We start from the raw sequence: 16,390 nt of genomic DNA, 5'->3' as shown, positions 1-16,390 counted from the left end.
ATGACTTGTTTAAGTTATTTTTGTTCCCAAAAATAATTTTCTATAATGGTTTTTGCAGGACTGAGTTTGGCTTTTGTCACTGCCATATTTTTGGGTCCACATTGCAACTGTAAATGTTTTTGTTTTTTCGTTTGAGCACCAATGAATAAAGTAAGTGAAAGGCTTGACTTTGTGTTTTTGTAATAAATTAAAGAGCCCTGGATTCTGTCACATTTTTACTGGTGCGTTGCAGGAATCAAATCTGAAATTTACAAAACATTGTGACTTTAAGTAAAACTATTTACATGTTTGGAAACATTTGTCAAATTGTGACCAAAAACATGATTTACAGTAACTTTAGGCTAGAGCTCCCTTAGCTCTCCAGTCTTGGGACAGAAGTCCCAGCAACCCCTCTTCATCCTCCTCCCCCTCCGCCTCGTTGTTTTCCTCAGTCTCCATGTTTTCATCCTTCCTGGGCTCACGTTTACTCTTCAACACATCCCTCTTGTCCCTGAGCAGTTCCACCCTTTTATAACACTCGATCTGTTCATCAATCTCGTCGATCTGTCGCTCAAGGCGCCCTTCTTCATCGTCCTCTGCCACAATGGCCTCAGACTTAGTGTTCACCTGTCGGATTTCCCTCTGAAACTCTTCCCACTCCTTGTCCATCTGATCCTTCGGGGCGTCGACGTTTCGGACCTTCGCGTCCCTGACCGGATCGTCGAAGAAACCCTCTGGCAGTGCCTCAGCGGTGTTGTCTTTCTTTTCGGCGGTCTTCTCCGCTACCTCTGCTTTGAGGATGGATCCTGAGTGGGATATAGCAGGCGTGGATGGGATGGAGCTGTCAAAGAAGTCGGCTGGCAGCTCCTCAGCTGGCTGAGCTGGGGGGTTGTGCTCATCAGTTTTTTCATCGTCGTCTTCGTCATAAACTCCGGCTAAAAGGCTCAATCCTGCAGATTTCTGTGAAGGCGCCTTTTCAGCTGGTTTCTCAAAGAAGTCTCCAGGCAACCCTGACCCAGACTGACCTGCTGTTTTGGCCTTTTTTTGAACAGCTTCCTCACTGCCCTGCGTTTTCCTTTTTGTCGGCTGACTCTGTGGTACAGCTGGTTGACTCTTTGCTTCTTTCAACTCTGCAACTTTATCTTTATGCTGCTTTCCCAGAACGTGAGTTGGCCACAGCAGTTCAGATCTCACCTGCACAGAGCACAAGGAGCAGCTGAGGTGACCCAAACTGTTGTATTTAGCGAAAGGAGATTCCACGCGCTTCTTCTCTGTGTTTTGCCTTTGTTTCTCTCTCATAAGCCGCCGGAGTTCTTCTTGGTTTACTACTTTCTTTCCCTTTTTTGACGCCATTCTTGGTAACGAAGCGTGTTAGCTTAACCGGCTACTTACTTCACAAACAGAAACGTTTCGGCTCTTCTTGTGTCAGCAATAATGGTGGTCAGTCTCCATAGCGCCACCGCCTGGCAGGGAGGTTAATTCAGAGACGATCCACTTGACTTATCTACATGTTTTTTTGGCGTTAGTGCTGTCATTCAGGGGCGGAGCTAGATGGGTTGGCCATGGCCACCCCTACCATTTTTTTTAATCTCTTAAGTAGAATATTCAAAACATTTAAATTCTATATATTTTAACAATTACTTGCCAACAAAATTACTGTGGTTAATTATGCACATCAATATAGCAACATTAGAGATGATTAGTAAAGAATTCATGCTCTTTCAGAACTAGATTTTGTGTTATATGCCGTAAAGAGAAAATGATGCGTCTCTGCAAGTCATCTAAGAGTCTTCAGTGAAATCATAGATACTGTAAATAACTATTTTAACATAAACTATTAAATTATCAATTTATGTAGATATTACTTCTTGTAAAAATCAATTTAGTGTAGAATTATATTGATAAAAGTAGGTAAGTAATGACGATGTAAAATATCTTTGCTCCGGAGCTGAAACCTCAAAGAATTTTATCCAATATAGCTTTTATCTAGACGGATCTTTAAATATATGCATATATTTGTCAGTTTGTCTTTATTTAGGAATATGGACGTTGTGCTTGTTCCTGTTGGAACAATGAAGATTGATCCTTAGGTTCTGGTGCCTATTCACTTTTTGCCACCCCTCAGTATGCAATGGTTATTAACTGGCCACCCTTATCAAAACGTTCTGGCTACACCTGTGCTGTCATTCACTGTTAAGAAATGTTTAGTTTTCTTTTATATATTTTTTCTCAGTTCTGGATATAAAAAAGGAACCGGAGTATATTTATTTCTTATGGGGTTTTTAGTTCAATTTTCCAAAGAAGAGAAAATTATCCAATCATCCGTTTTCTTCCGCGTTATCCGGGGCCGGGTCGCTGAGGCAGAGGAAATCTTCTAACAAATTGTAAATACAGTGCATCTAACATCAATTTGTACTTTCACTGGCAAGCTCATGGATCTGAACATTTATTTGTCAATGTTTTGCATTTTAATTTACTGAGTACACACTTTCTAAAAAAAAAAAAAAAAAAAAAACCACTTCTTATCTTCTTTTCACTGCCACAGACAGGTGTAAAATCAGGTTGAACTAGTACCTTTGCTCTTAAAGTGTGGCTACAATGGAAAGCGCAGTGCTAAAACTACTTTTTTCTTCAGTATCACAAACAAAACAGATACTTGAGTTCCCAGAATGTGCTTACATTTCATCTATGATTTGCTACTGTAGTTTTTTTTTTTTTTTCTTGTTTTTATTTTTATTTTTTTCTAATCTATTAAGCAAACGTTTCATTTGAGGTCCGAAAGAATCGGTTCTTTTTCAGTCTGTTCAGCTCTCAATGCCTTGGCTCTTGAAACGAACCAGAAATCCCGCCGATAGCTCCCGTCTAAACCGACCTAATGTGTGATCTCGCGAGGTTTGCTGGCAGTCGCTAGCCAGAACGTTAGCTCTGTTGGTTTATTGTACCAACCTGTCCAACCATCGTTTGCTGCAAAGACTGAACAGATTTGAATTTAATACGCACCTTTAAAGACGATAGAAGACACAACGATGTAGTCGTCTGTAGGTCGTTTTAATTTCTCCCTCCGTGTTTATTTAGTGCGTGTGGTTTCTGTTATGTTTAAGGTTAATTTCTTTATTCATCGCCGCGCCCATCGTACTCATTTTTTATTTAGGGCTAGCAAGCTAACGTCTAATAGAAGCTAATGTTGGGTGTCAGTTTTTCAGCAGGTGTAGCGATATTAGAATTGTAAACAAAAATATAAAGACAAGAATAAGCCTTCGCAAGTGCTTTATTTTATTATATGGTTTGCTGACTTTTATCTTTACCTTTCTGTAGTAGTTACAGTTATCCAATTGGCGTACGGTAGTCATAATGACAGGTGAAAAGATACGCACCATGCGGAAGGATCATAATAAGGCGAATAAAAACGAAGCGATATTGGACGCCTATAATGAGACATCCGACGGGACGGTCCCCAATGCTAATAGTAACCGCTTCAAGTCGAACAAGGCTTTTCAGAAATCTGTCAAATCCTCGACACTGCAACAGCAGCTCAATGAGAACAACATAAACGGCAATGCATCGGTTGTGAATGATGACAACAAAAACCCGATAATCCTGACAAACGAGGAGCTGGAGTTTCCTGTTCATGAGTGTGTGTTTAAAGGGGATGTCCGTCGACTCTCATCTCTCATCAGGACCAAGAGCATCTCTCAAAAAGACGTGCATGGTTAGGTTTATGCTCTTTTTTTTTTTTTTTTTTTTTTTTTTACCTATATTTGTAATGATCTCATTGTCACAGACTATATGTGGTGCATTAAATTATTATGTGATCAGCAATGTATGGATCTCAGAAATTCAGTTATAAAGTTAAAACTTAAGAAAATACTGATAGAAAGAGAAATTAATGTGTATTTTGTTTGTTTTGATTACCGCTTACAGCAAATTAAAACCCAGAATTCATAATTGGGTTTTGAAATTATATATTTAATTGGACCATGTCTCCACTGTCATTGAAACCTGCAGGAGTTTAGGCCTCTTTGACCTTATTAGTCCCAATGTCATGAATTTATATAAATAGAATACCTGAAATGAAAAAAAAAAAAATCATGACTAATGCTTTTATCTCTGTGGATTCAACATTTTTTATCATTATTTTATTTACTTTGTCATTTTAGGAAACACACCTCTACACCTTGCTGTAATGTTGGGCCAAAAAGGTAAAAAAAAAGAAAAGCTTCCCTTTTGTCATTGGAACCCCCCACTGCAAAACCCTTGGTTTTTAACTTAAACATAATTTTTCAGAAAGCTTAAGATTAATTGTGACTATTATTGTACTATCAAATATGATTATGTGTGTTCCCCACACTGCTTTGGGACAATCACCATGATATTGCCATTCAACCCTTTATCGTCTGAGATCTGCTGAGTTGGGAAAATATTTCCTAAAAAGGCCTGATCAGTGTGATATTTTTGTGGCATGAATACTATAATTTAAGATACTATGATTTTTTACATGGGGGAACTCGAACATACCTTAGCAATATAACAAAACAGAATGGTCATTGTTATATCAGTGGGTGCAGTTGCAAAAAACGTCTTTAAAGAAAGTTTGATCAGGTTTCTTAAGTCAATTTACACTCCTTCAGAAGAATGTAAATGTAGGTTAATAACAACTTTGTTTTTTAATTATGCCACAATAATATTGCAATTCTATGTTTTATAATAATGTATTTAAACAAGACCTAAAACTAAACAACCTCTAAATGTAGAGGTTTTGGTATCACTGTGTAGAACAATATCTCATTGTGTTGCCATTTGCTTAAAAAAGTGAGATTGGGAGTAAACAGTGCTCAAGGGGGAAACTTGTCAGTCACTTGCTTAGACTCATGTTTTCCTATAGGTAGTTTAAAAACCACTTAACCTTAATTCAATTCAATTTCAATTCAGTTTATTTATATAGCCCCAATTCACAACAAATGTCATCTAAACGCATTTTACAGTTCAACCAGATCATACAGTCAAATTGATTCAAAGTTTTCTATCTAAGGAAAACCAGTTGATTGCATCGACTCATTAACTTGAATGCAATCGTTCACACTAAACATGCTTGTAGTGACAGTAGAGAGGAAAAACACCCTTTTAACAGGAAGAAACCTCCATCATAACCAGGCTCAGTGTGAACGGCCATCTGCTGAGGCTGACTGGGGTTCAAGGAGACAGAAGCAGAGAAACAAAAATCAGCTACAAAAGGTGGCCCTGTCCAGGAAACACACAGCCAGTCAGACGAGCTCTGAGCCAGCTTCCATGTCAGAGGATGAAGAGAGCACGTCCAGCCAGTCACAGTCAGAGAAACAGGACTACAATGGAAAACAGGAAAACAGTTATTGGTTTGATCAATGGGGGTAACTTGATTTCAATCCTATGACTGTTTTTGTGTTTGTGCAAAGAAAAGTTTCCAGATAGCCCGATGTTTCCCTGTTTTAAGCACAGGAGAAATATAAAAAAAATTTCTGGCCAGCTCATGGGCAGTGCATATCATCATGCGGCTAGGAAAGTGACTCTTTGCGAGGAGACTCTGAGACCTCTACAGCTTCTCATTAAAATGATGTAGTAGGAATGTGGGTTGCTATTTCTGCAGTAACTCTGAGCAGGATTCTGGTAGGGTAACAGTTAACAACAGGAATCTTAATGTAGTTACTGAATTTGATTGCATTAATTGTGTTTTTAACATGTCTCTCCATTGTAGAATTAACTGCTGAGCATGAACCAAGCACAGAGTATACTGTACATCTATACAAGGCTTACATTTATCTCTGTGTTTTGTCTTTCAGAGTGTGCCCTTCTCCTCCTGGCTCACAATGCCCCTGTTAAGATAAAAAATGCGCAGGGATGGAGCCCCCTTGCTGAAGCAATCAGCTATGGTGATAGACAGATGAGTAAGTTGCAGCAGCACAGCTCTGAGGAGTTTAATATGTGACATTATGCTAATTTCAGCATCATGTTATGACATTTGGAATCTGAGCTTTGAATTCTACTGTTGATGCCTCTCACTTATGCATTGGCAGCAGAACTGCTGTTTGTCTGAACTGGAAAATCATTTTGGTTACATTCCAGCTGCCTTTGATTAGTGCAAATATTTCCTTCTTTTTCAACCCCCCCAAAAAAAATTATAACTTCAGCTTTGGATTCCCCATTTTTTTAGTTTATGGACGCAGCGCAGCTGCTGTGGTGCTTTTTTGTTGGGGCCATTTAAATAATTAAATACAAACATTTAATCATGGCATTGCTCAGATGTCAGCTTCAAAAAGTTATAGGATTTGGCGTTTCTTGGAGCACTTGTCAGCCAGATTGGATTGGAAGCAGTTCGTGCTCTGACTTATGATATGAGGCAGCTCTGAGCTTACGTACTAATCACCACCCCGCTCAGTGATGCTGCTGTTTTTAAGTTCAAAGTCTAGTAAAACAACCTTTTAAATTGTGTAAAACAGGAGCTTGTGTTGACTTTGTTCCCTGTGTAAAGGTGCAGACAAATTCAGCTTTTTTTTAAATTCCAAATAGAAGACAAATATGGAGTTACTGACGTGTTTAAGTCATGCATTTGGTTCATTCTTCCGGTGAAATAGATGATGAAGCTGATTTATTGGGCATCTTGTGGGTATTTTCACAAATGACACCAACCTTTGTTAGTATGCATCTCAGCTACCGCTGCCTGTCATGGCGAGCTGGCCGAGGACAGGTTCTGGGACTAGAAGCTTTGCTTTGAGAAGGTCACGTGTCTCATGAGGGGGCAGCAGTGAGGTTTAGAGGGAGGGCTATCATCTGCCAGGATGTGGAAGGTCATACAATTAGGGAATATCAGATTTATCCTAGAAAATTGATTTATCTGCAAGTAATTAGTGTGAGCAAGAAATGTAAAGATGTTTGCTTGAGATAAATTATGCGTCACAGGTTCAGCGGCACACCAAAGGCTTATAAGTAACACATTTCAGCTGCTAGCTCTGTGGTTGTCTGAATGTGCAGCAGCAAACTGCCTGGTCCTCAATGGCCACAACCAGGCCCGCTCCGGGTGCTGAATTCTGCCGGCATGAGTCAACCAGGATACACTGAGAAGTGCTGACTAGCTCTGTGCAGTCCGCTGTAATTAAAGGGTCACCAGTTCTCAGTGAGGCTTATTTCACAAAGCCAGTGAGTTATTGCTGCTGACTCCGTCCGTGCTGTTGGTAGCGGTGCATTAGTGTGATGCATTTGAACCAGATGAAGTTAATGATTCTGTTACTGAAGACGTTCAGGGTCAGTTTGGTGCAGCATCCTCCTAAAATGTGGCAAAGAGGGAAGGAAAAAATTGATGTATTGATAGAAATTGATTAGCAAGAATGCTAAGATAGAGACATTAACACGCACATAGAGGTTTTTTTATCTATATGTGTATATATATATAGGGATAATTTTAACCTTTGAGGCGGAAATATTGATGTTAATATTTATCGAATACCATGAAATGGAACAAACTTGCTGAGAGAATTTAAGTCACCCTGAAGTCTTTTAAGTTTAATCATGTACAACACAATATTTTTCACATGTTCAAAATGTTTTCGGGTGTTTTCTTCCCCTCTCTGACAGTACTTTGATCTTTTTTTAGTCATTTAGCCGAGAAGGCAAAGATTTTCTGTATCAACTCTATTTGACTAACCCAGGAAGTCAGCTGCAGAGGTTTAGTTTTGTTTTGAGCCATACTGTAGATACAACCCTTCCATGCTGGTGAATGTTTACTGACCTTATCTGTTTTTGTTCCTTCTTTGTTCCAGTTACGGCAATATTAAGAAAGTTGAAGCAGCAGTCAAGAGAGAATGTGGAGGAGAAAAGGCCAAAATTAATGAAAGCTCTCAGGGAGGTGAGGATTTCATGTAATATGAGACATGTGTAGATATCGCCTGAATGCTACAGCTGCCCTCCTGTGTTACAGAAACGATTTTGTATAAATGAAGACGATACTGCAAAGTCTTCTCTATTGATCAGATGAATTCTTTGACCTTTTGTTGTTTTTTTCCTGCAGCTTGGTGACTTTTATCTCGAAGTTCATTGGGACTTCCAGAGCTGGGGTGAGATTTGTCCTTATAAAAATAAAAAATCAGTTTTCTTTTACGGTGGCATAGCAAGAACATCGTCTGCAAAGGTGTACATTTTATTGCAGATTAACAAATAGTTGATCAAATCTTTCTGTTATCAATTAATATTTGGAAATAACAGTATCTCAAAGAGATGAGTTTATTAACATCACTTTCTGTCTGTTTTAGTGCCTTTGCTTTCCAGGATGCTGCCATCTGATGCTTGTAAAATCTACAAGCAGGGCAATAATATCAGGTAATTAAAAAAACAAAGTTCCAGCACTAGTAGAAGAGTAGAAGGAAAGTTAAATGCAGCAAATGGCTGATATTTAGGCCAAGGACTTCTTTTAGAGGCAGAAAGTAGGCCGAAACAATTCTGACACCCTCCTCATTCTCTGTCCCAATTTAGACTTGACACTACACTCATCGACTTCAACGATATGAAGTGTCAGCGCGGAGATCTGAGCTTCATTTTTAATGGTGAAGCCCCACCCTCCCAGTCCTTTGTGGTTCTGGACAATGAAGCTAAAGTGTACCAAAGAATACACCATGAGGTGATAAGCTGTGACCTGAAATCTGTTTGAATGAATGTTTATCATGATGTATATAGCAAGCTTTAATTGCTGTCCTAGGAATCTGAGATGGAGACTGAAGAGGAAGTAGACATTCTGATGAGCAGCGACGTCTACTCTGCAACTCTGTCAACAAAGTCGATAACTTTCTCTCGGAGTCAGATTGGCTGGCTCTTCAGAGAGGATAAAACGGTAATGTTTGCATCGGAGCTTCAGTAAGACACTTGTCACACTTTAACTGGAGAACAGATTTACTACAGGAGTTACCTAAATACTTTAAACTATATATCCTTAATAAAAATATTCTACAAGAATACTTGGTTAGGGGTCTGTCTGTCTGGCTTTAACAGTGGTCTTTGGTTCAACAGCATAATTTTGGTGTTTCCTCTTTGTTTTACCTCATGGATTCTCAGACCCCTTTGCTAACCTGTCAAGCCCTATAAAGCCAAGAAACATTGCCAAGTCCTGCTTGAAATGACAAGAATGATTAGATTAATCGTAATTAATCGATTATTGAAATAAACGTCAACTAATTTAGTATTCAATCGTTAACTGGAGTATAGAGACTGTAAAACATGCCTTTAGCTGACAGAGCAACCCACTTACAGCAGTTATTATATCAAAATTGTAAAAATGTATATATACATTTTGCATTTAGGATAAGAAAGTTTGTGTCTGTCAATCTGCTCTATCCAGAGCTCCTCAAGTGGAAAAGTTTTAGTTTCACCTGGTTTCGTTTAGAAAAAAAAAATATTTCTTTGAGGAACCTTGGGTTATCCAATTATTAATCAAAAAATAATCGCTAGATTAATCAATTAGCAAGATAATCGTTAGTTGCAGCCCTAGAAATCAGCATCATGAACCTTATGGGCAGATGGAAGCATTACATTTTTTAATGTCCTGGTATTTGGTTACTCTGAGTTTCAATTTGAACACAGTGGTTAAAGTCCAGTGGATGATGATAGCTCGTCATATCATCACAAACTGAAGAAATGCCTCAATTGGACCTCATTTATTCAGTGACACTCCCCTTTTCCTCAAGGCTTAGACCTAGATTTTAAAATGAAATTCAGTCTTTATCTGGAAAAGGTCTCAGTAGGTATCAGACCTGTTTCTTATCTTAGCACTTAGCAAAGTCCTGGATGCGTATGTTTGTGCTACACACCTTGTTTTTTTCACCCCTGCTAGAATTCTTAATTGGGCTTTGCTTTACAGTCCTCCTCAGGTTGCAGTTATCACTACTGCTTATGAATTCTTCTTCTTCCACATAACCTTCCTAAGATGTTGTTGAATACACCACTCTGCCACTCAGTAAAGTGAGCACAGCTATTTTGTATCTGGCCGATGATGACTTTTAGATTTCTGCGTTCTGTGTTTAGGAGAGGGTTGGAAATTTCATGGCTGACTTCTATGCTGTCAACGGTCTGGTGCTGGAGTCCAGGAAACGGCGGGAACATTTAAGCGAAGAAGACATCATGAGGAATAAAGCCATCATGGAGAGCCTGAGTAAAGGAGGAAGCATTAGCGAGCAGAATTTTGAGGTAGGAAAAAAAAGTTTATTTCTGTGCTCTGTCTTCATTTACCGACAGTTAATAGTTGTATCACTTTAAAACGGTCATTATCCCCCTGACTGATGTTTTCCTGTCTTTAGCCTGCGAGGAGGCAGTCCCTTACAGCTCCAGCCCCCAACACTATTTCTTGGGAAGAGTACATTACAGCGGAGCATGGAAAGTACGTTTCTATGGTTTCATCAGTCATTGCCGTAATTTGGCCGATTATTCAGGGCAGCTACAAGCCTATCTGTGCAAGTGTTAAGTTTGTAATACATCTTTATCTGCTTTGTGTCTCATCTCACCTTCAGGCCGCCTCACCTCGGCCGGGAGCTCATGTGCAAGGAAAGCAAGAAGAACTTCAAAGCTACCGTAGCCATGAGCCAGGATTTTCCTCTAGGCATTGAGTCGTAAGTACATCCCATCCTCCTTAGATCTATCCGCAGGGCTTTCAGCGCTGCTTGATCCATGGAATACTCTTGGGGTTTTAGGAAAGTGTTGAGTGGAGATAAAATAATTCAGATAATAAGGCCTGGAACATGAAAGGTTTCACTTCTTACACGGAATAACCGCTGATAAGAAAATCTACAAAACCAGAAAGAAAATTAAACCCGTCCATGAACTGAATGCAGACATCAACAGATTTCTTTATTTTTCTAGTAAATAACAAACATCAGTTCTTTTTCCACTGCAGTTTATCTGTTTAAAAAAGTAATACTAATATACCAGCAGCCCAGCTGGTATGCCTGATGTGGAGCTTCTTTAATTGGCTGGAGCTGCTTGTAGTTTCCAGCTTCAGAGGTTATTTTCAATTTACAGAGCTCCTGTACCGTATTTAAAAAAAATCCCAAGATAAAAGTTGGAACACAGAAACGAATTTATCACTCTGTTACTTTAAATAAGTAGAATTTTTTTGCATGTTTTTGTTTTTTAGAGGAGCTGTAGTTCAATTGCCACACTAAAGCCATGTATTTAGCTTTACTTATTTGGTGTAACACACTAAAACTAAAATATATTGCTTTCTTGAAATAAGAATTGGTTTCATTTTCCGCTAAAATTGGGTTTCGGTCAATCTGTGATCTTTAAATTGGTCATGGAGAACCAGTAAAGTAGATTTGAGGAAAAAAAAAACAGTTTAAAAGATACATGCATGTTAGAAAAGGTAAATGATGATGATGTTGGATTAATGCAGGCAGTGTTATGTAAGGAAATTGCCTTATCTCCTCTGCTGAGTGAACCCTAATGGGGAAAACATTAAAACCCCATTCTTTATCACAGTTAATGGCTTTTTAATGTCATTTTTAGTCTTCGCATTTTCTGCTTTGTATTGTTGAAAATATATTTGCTGCTTTTATAATGTTCACTTTAATGGAAAAAAAACATCAGTGTTGCGGTTAGAGAAAAATTACTACATCTTGGAGCAGATTATATTATCAGAAGTCTCCGTCCCAGGGGCTCTTTATAAGTGTTTTCTTTTTTTTTTTCCTCCAGCTGAACAGCCCTTTGTAAAAGTATTCCTGTCCCTAAGAACTTTTCCACATTGTGTCACGTCACATCTTTAATGTATTTTATGATAAATTAATATAAATGAATGCATAATGGGAAGTCGATAATGCTTTGGGTTTTTAATGTGTTTTCAGATTTGGGATTTAACGTGACTTTAAAAAAAGAGATGCATTGATTCTGTTCAGATTTGTTTTTGAGAGATGATATCAGCTGTATCCAAAGATGCTTCCTAGCTACCCAAATATTAGTTATTTATAGTACTGGCCAGGGAGTGTGCTTAAAACGGAGTTTGGCGGAAATCATTTTTACTTTTTCAAAGCTAAAAGAAGGTGATTACTTGCTGGCTATTGCATCATATATCAGCAAATACTCCTCACTTTTTTACCTGTCAGTCAGCACTTCAGATTATGTACAAAGGCTTGTTTACATGGCAAGATTTAAAAATTCAATACTCATTTTAATACCCAAGAGACTCCAAATATGGTGATGGAACAGTATTGGTCATACAGCGTGTTTGTGCGTTACACAGCACAGCACAAGCTGATTTTCACGCACTTCCTGCTCATTGAGAAAAGTGTGTCCAGACGCAGCTTACGCATGCCTTAATGTACAATGACAGAAGCAGTAGTGAGAATTGCATTGCTTTATTTCTCTGATTAATTGAAAATAAAAAGTTTTAAGGTTTTCAAGGGAGAAAGTACATCTCAAAATATCATCTATGCCACGGATGTCAGTGGTTCCAGAAAGGGCCGTGTGGCTGCAGGTTTTCTTTCCAACCAAGCAATAGCACACTAAACTCCAGCCATCTCATCAAGTGACTCCAATCTGAACATGATGACTTGATGAGATGAATGGAGTCTACTGTGCTATTGCTTGGTTGGAAAGAAAACCTGCAGCAACACGGCCCTTTCTGGAACCACTTTGACACCCCTGATCTATGCAGTCAGTTCATCAAAATTATGATCCTACCTTTTAAATATTATTTTCTGAGCAGAAGACCCCCGCATACAGGTGGGCAGTGGCACTGCAAATCCACGATGACGGCTCCCTCCAGTCAGCAAAACAAGTCCTTCCGCTGACGTTTGTAGCAGCTGGAAGTTAATATAAGCTTCTTTTTTTCTTTTTTTTTTTTTGCCTCGCAAGTTTAAGTGAACATTAGTGTTGATTAGTGCGGTGATCAAAGCAGTCTCACTTTTCACTGCATGTAGACCTAAGTGCAGTGTAACCTCTTTATATTTACATATTCTTGTTCATTATTTATGATTGCGGGCTAACGGCATTAACCATCCTTACCTAAGAAGGAGAGACCTCAGCTTGGATGCAGTGACTGTCTCCCAGCCAGCTCCTGAGTCAGTTTCTCTTGATGTGCCACATCCAGCGGTAAAGCCCAGCATTTTGGATGCACTTGACTCGGGGAACAACACAGAAGATCAGCCAAGACAATCCTGTGTGTGGGTTTTCCTCGATTTGTGATGGGTAGACCCCATCACTATTAACAAAGCACAGGAAGCAGGATGATCTCCCTGATAATGAAAGCCACTTCTAAAGCAAAGAACAGGGCAGGATTGACATGGTTATCGTGATGGTCTTGAATCCCTGCCTAAGCTTAAAAAGCTAACGGAAAAAAAACACGTCTGTGATGTGTTAGGCTTCTTTTCATTTAGAGCATCTTCAATTCTAATCTTTTGATACCTGTAGAAACCCTGGTTTCTCTTTACAGTTCAGTTACTTCATGCACCATTTCTTAGAAACGGGTAGTTTTAGTGTGACCTAGATGCATGTTTAATACCCTGATTTTTTTATTTTGTAGTCATCCCAAACCTAATCTTTGTTTAAGGGTCTATTCACTTCTGCCACATTTGGTCTGCTGTAAAGAGACCATAAAATGTCCACTATGGTAGCAAACCATCATAGGGGTAAAGGTAAAGTCGAGCTGTCTGATACATGGCAACACTGCTGCCAGCAAGCGGTCTATCTCCCCAAGTTTGTGGATGGATTCACTGTCACAAAATAAACATCGAAAGTCACTAAATGTAAATTAAATGAGCGGCTCTTGACACTCTCTGTTGTTGTGCTTCTGTAAAAACATGATAAATATGCAAAACAGAGGCGCTGCATGCTGGACTCCTATAGTTTTCCTCCATTTCTGATTCTGGTCTCCATCCTGCTGTAGTCATTTCTGACGAGCGGGAGCAACGATCGTCAGACCTGTGACTTTGCTATGAGTTATAGTCCACTTGCAAAAAAGTACAAAACCATATGGTCTGTTTGAACGGACCAAGCAAGCGGTTTCCGTTCTAGTGTAAATAAACCCTATAGTAAAAATAATGACTATTCAATTAATTAATTATTTCTTTTTACTTTTCACATTTCCATGAAATAACCATCAGACATAACACATTTCATAATTGATCATGTCCTTTATTTCAAAACATGTCACCAAAAGCATACATAAAAATTGTCAGTTCTTGTACAGAATTGTGTAGAATTTGAAATGTAAGCTCTGAATATTTATACCTTTAATTAGGAATTGTACAGCCAGGATGATTGGAGGTATTCTTAATGGCTGCAGTGTTGAAAACAATGCATTGAGGATTTTATGAAAACCTAGAAGCTGAGCAGTTTGTTAGTATACCACATTATTAAGGGACACAACACAACATTTTTAGTTATATTATACAGGTAACAATGTATCTGTTTATTGCATTATATTTTAGTCAACAAAAGTCTGAACTATTCAGTTTCATTTCTAAATGTTAACTTGTAGATGTATGTTTTCTTCCATTGTCCTCTAGTATTTTTTTATTATTAACTTTTTTCAACGAATTTCTCGAATTGCATCACATCTCTTTTGAGTTCCTGTTGTGTTCTGTGTTTAAAACCCAAGTTCTGAATCCTTTGCTTCTTCCTCCAGGTTACTAAACGTGTTGGAAGTGATAGCCCCTTTCAAGCACTTCAACAAACTCCGGGAGTTTGTTCAGATGAAACTTCCACCGGGATTCCCAGTCAAACTCGGTATGCTTCGACCTTACCGCTAGGCTGCCTGCAAGTGGGCAAGCTTCAGGGGGAAAGATCAATAACAGGTTTTTTTTAACTTATCTTCTTGTTCTTGCAGACATCCCCGTCTTCCCAACCATCACAGCGACGGTCACCTTTCAGGAGTTCCGTTACGACGACTTTGACGAGTCTATTTTCTTCATCCCTGCTGAATACAAGGAAGACCCAAGCCGCTTTCCTGACCTCTGACCTGCCAAAGGGTTCAGTTTGAGTTAAGGGAGAACTGAGGACTGGTCTGATTCTTAATACATATTACCTATTTAAAGTAAAAAAAAAAAAAAGGGAAGAAAATGGGCAGGGTGCTCTTATTGATTAGTTTTCTGTTCATTTTGCTGATGCATCCAATGAAAATGAACCCAAGAGGATTTGTCAGAGTGCCATGTAACCCAAAAGATGAATATCTGCAGATGTTTTTTGTCAAATGATTAATGGCTTTCATTGTACTTGCTGTTTATACATGAAGCAGGTAAAGCTGCTGCTGTGTGCTGCTGTGCACCATTTTTAAAGCTGTCAGATCGATATTTCAGTATACTCCACTGATATATGAATTCCTGAAGCTGCGCTCACTTCTTCAGAAATGTAAATAATTCTTTCATTTTTGGTTCACAACATAAAAACCCACAAATATAGATATATCCTTAAACTGAGCTTACTGGTCATTTATATATTGCATATTATATATATAAACTCAAAGGAGTGACACTGTGTAGCAATACATTTCCAGTACTTAAGAATGTTTTTTACCCAAATGGGACACGGTTTGGTATAAACAACCTCAAACAGTTTGATATCAAAGCCTTTTTCCCTGTGCAGGACACGGCCTCCTGTGCTTTCAGGTCTGCTCATGTTACCTCTCAGCTGTCTGTGTTTTTCGTAAAGTACGAACCCCTGTGCTCGGTACGAGTGAGTATGTCTACTGTGTCCTGAAACGTTCTGTGTGTGTGTGTGTGGGGGAGAACTCGGATTGGGGTATCAGGTAAACAGTTTGTAGTCTTAATATTGCACTGATATTTAAAGGCATGCTACAGCTCTGTTAGCCTCCTGGATCAAATGTATCCTGATGCTACATTAGCCAAGAGTTTGTTGATGTATAGTACACGCAGACACGTGATTCTTTAGATTAACGGGTGTGTGACAAATAACACTAACACTTTGAAACGATGTCTTGCGATACACTTTTTTTTTTTTTGTTTCAAATGTATATGAATCCGAGGAGTGGAAATGCAGCTGTGAAGTTCATTAAGCTGGATATCAGTATTGAGACAGGAAATGATGTGATCCATCAAATTGTTGCTGGCTTCAGCTGTTCTGTACTGCAACCATATCTACTTCACATCCCTTTAAATAAAGCACCAGCATCATGTTTCAGCTACACCTGTGCTAGCATCATTATTTTCAGTTTAGACTTGATCCATTTAATGTGGTAATGCTACCTGTAAAGAATCTAGTTTTAGCTCTGAACACTATTGTTTGAGTAGTGAGTTATAAATACTGGGACCCAAAGGGCTAAAGCACTGAAAAAACAAGATTTTTTTTTCTTAAAAGCAAATCTTATATTAGCTTGAAGCATTAGTTGGTTATTTTCTTTCAACTCTAATAAACAAATGACATCAGAGAGGCTCAGTTAAAACCCTTACAT

General features: G+C 38.7%; 2 protein-coding genes across 2 annotated transcripts; one reads left to right on the top strand and one right to left on the bottom strand.

Moving 5' to 3' along the window:
* Positions 1-200: 200 nt before the first annotated feature.
* On the bottom strand, positions 201-1,379 carry znf830 (zinc finger protein 830). Its single transcript, XM_015383169.1, has one exon. The coding sequence runs from the start codon at positions 1,330-1,332 to the stop codon at positions 337-339; it is 996 nt and encodes a 331-aa protein (XP_015238655.1). The 5' UTR covers positions 1,333-1,379; the 3' UTR covers positions 201-336.
* Positions 1,380-2,881: 1,502 nt separating this feature from the next.
* On the top strand, positions 2,882-16,117 carry LOC107090035 (ankyrin repeat domain-containing protein 13C-like). The gene is made up of 13 exons (XM_015383185.1): positions 2,882-3,688; positions 4,137-4,178; positions 5,793-5,897; positions 7,767-7,852; positions 8,015-8,060; positions 8,256-8,322; positions 8,476-8,620; positions 8,699-8,830; positions 10,018-10,179; positions 10,290-10,369; positions 10,500-10,598; positions 14,609-14,709; positions 14,810-16,117. The coding sequence occupies exons 1-13, from the start codon at positions 3,331-3,333 to the stop codon at positions 14,938-14,940; spliced, it is 1,554 nt and encodes a 517-aa protein (XP_015238671.1). The 5' UTR covers positions 2,882-3,330; the 3' UTR covers positions 14,941-16,117.
* The last annotated feature ends 273 nt before the right edge of the window (positions 16,118-16,390 follow it).

Source organism: Cyprinodon variegatus, unplaced genomic scaffold, assembly GCF_000732505.1.
Source record: "Cyprinodon variegatus isolate N-32 unplaced genomic scaffold, C_variegatus-1.0 Scaffold277, whole genome shotgun sequence".
NCBI classification, from domain to species: domain Eukaryota; kingdom Metazoa; phylum Chordata; class Actinopteri; order Cyprinodontiformes; family Cyprinodontidae; genus Cyprinodon; species Cyprinodon variegatus.
Note: the sequence above shows the minus strand (reverse complement) of the source record. Positions and strands in the feature narration are given on the sequence as shown.

What these genes read in the sequence shown, in the direction of transcription:
- znf830 (XM_015383169.1), bottom strand. Translation starts at nt 1,332, where the DNA reads ATGGCGTCAAAAAAGGGAAAGAAAGTAGTAAACCAAGAAGAACTCCGG.
- LOC107090035 (XM_015383185.1), top strand. Translation starts at nt 3,331, where the DNA reads ATGACAGGTGAAAAGATACGCACCATGCGGAAGGATCATAATAAGGCG. An exon ending in CTCTCAAAAAGACGTGCATG is followed by an intron (nt 3,689 to 4,136) that starts GTTAGGTTTATG and finishes TTGTCATTTTAG; the next exon opens with GAAACACACCTCTACACCTT. An exon ending in CTATGGTGATAGACAGATGA is followed by an intron (nt 5,898 to 7,766) that starts GTAAGTTGCAGC and finishes TCTTTGTTCCAG; the next exon opens with TTACGGCAATATTAAGAAAG.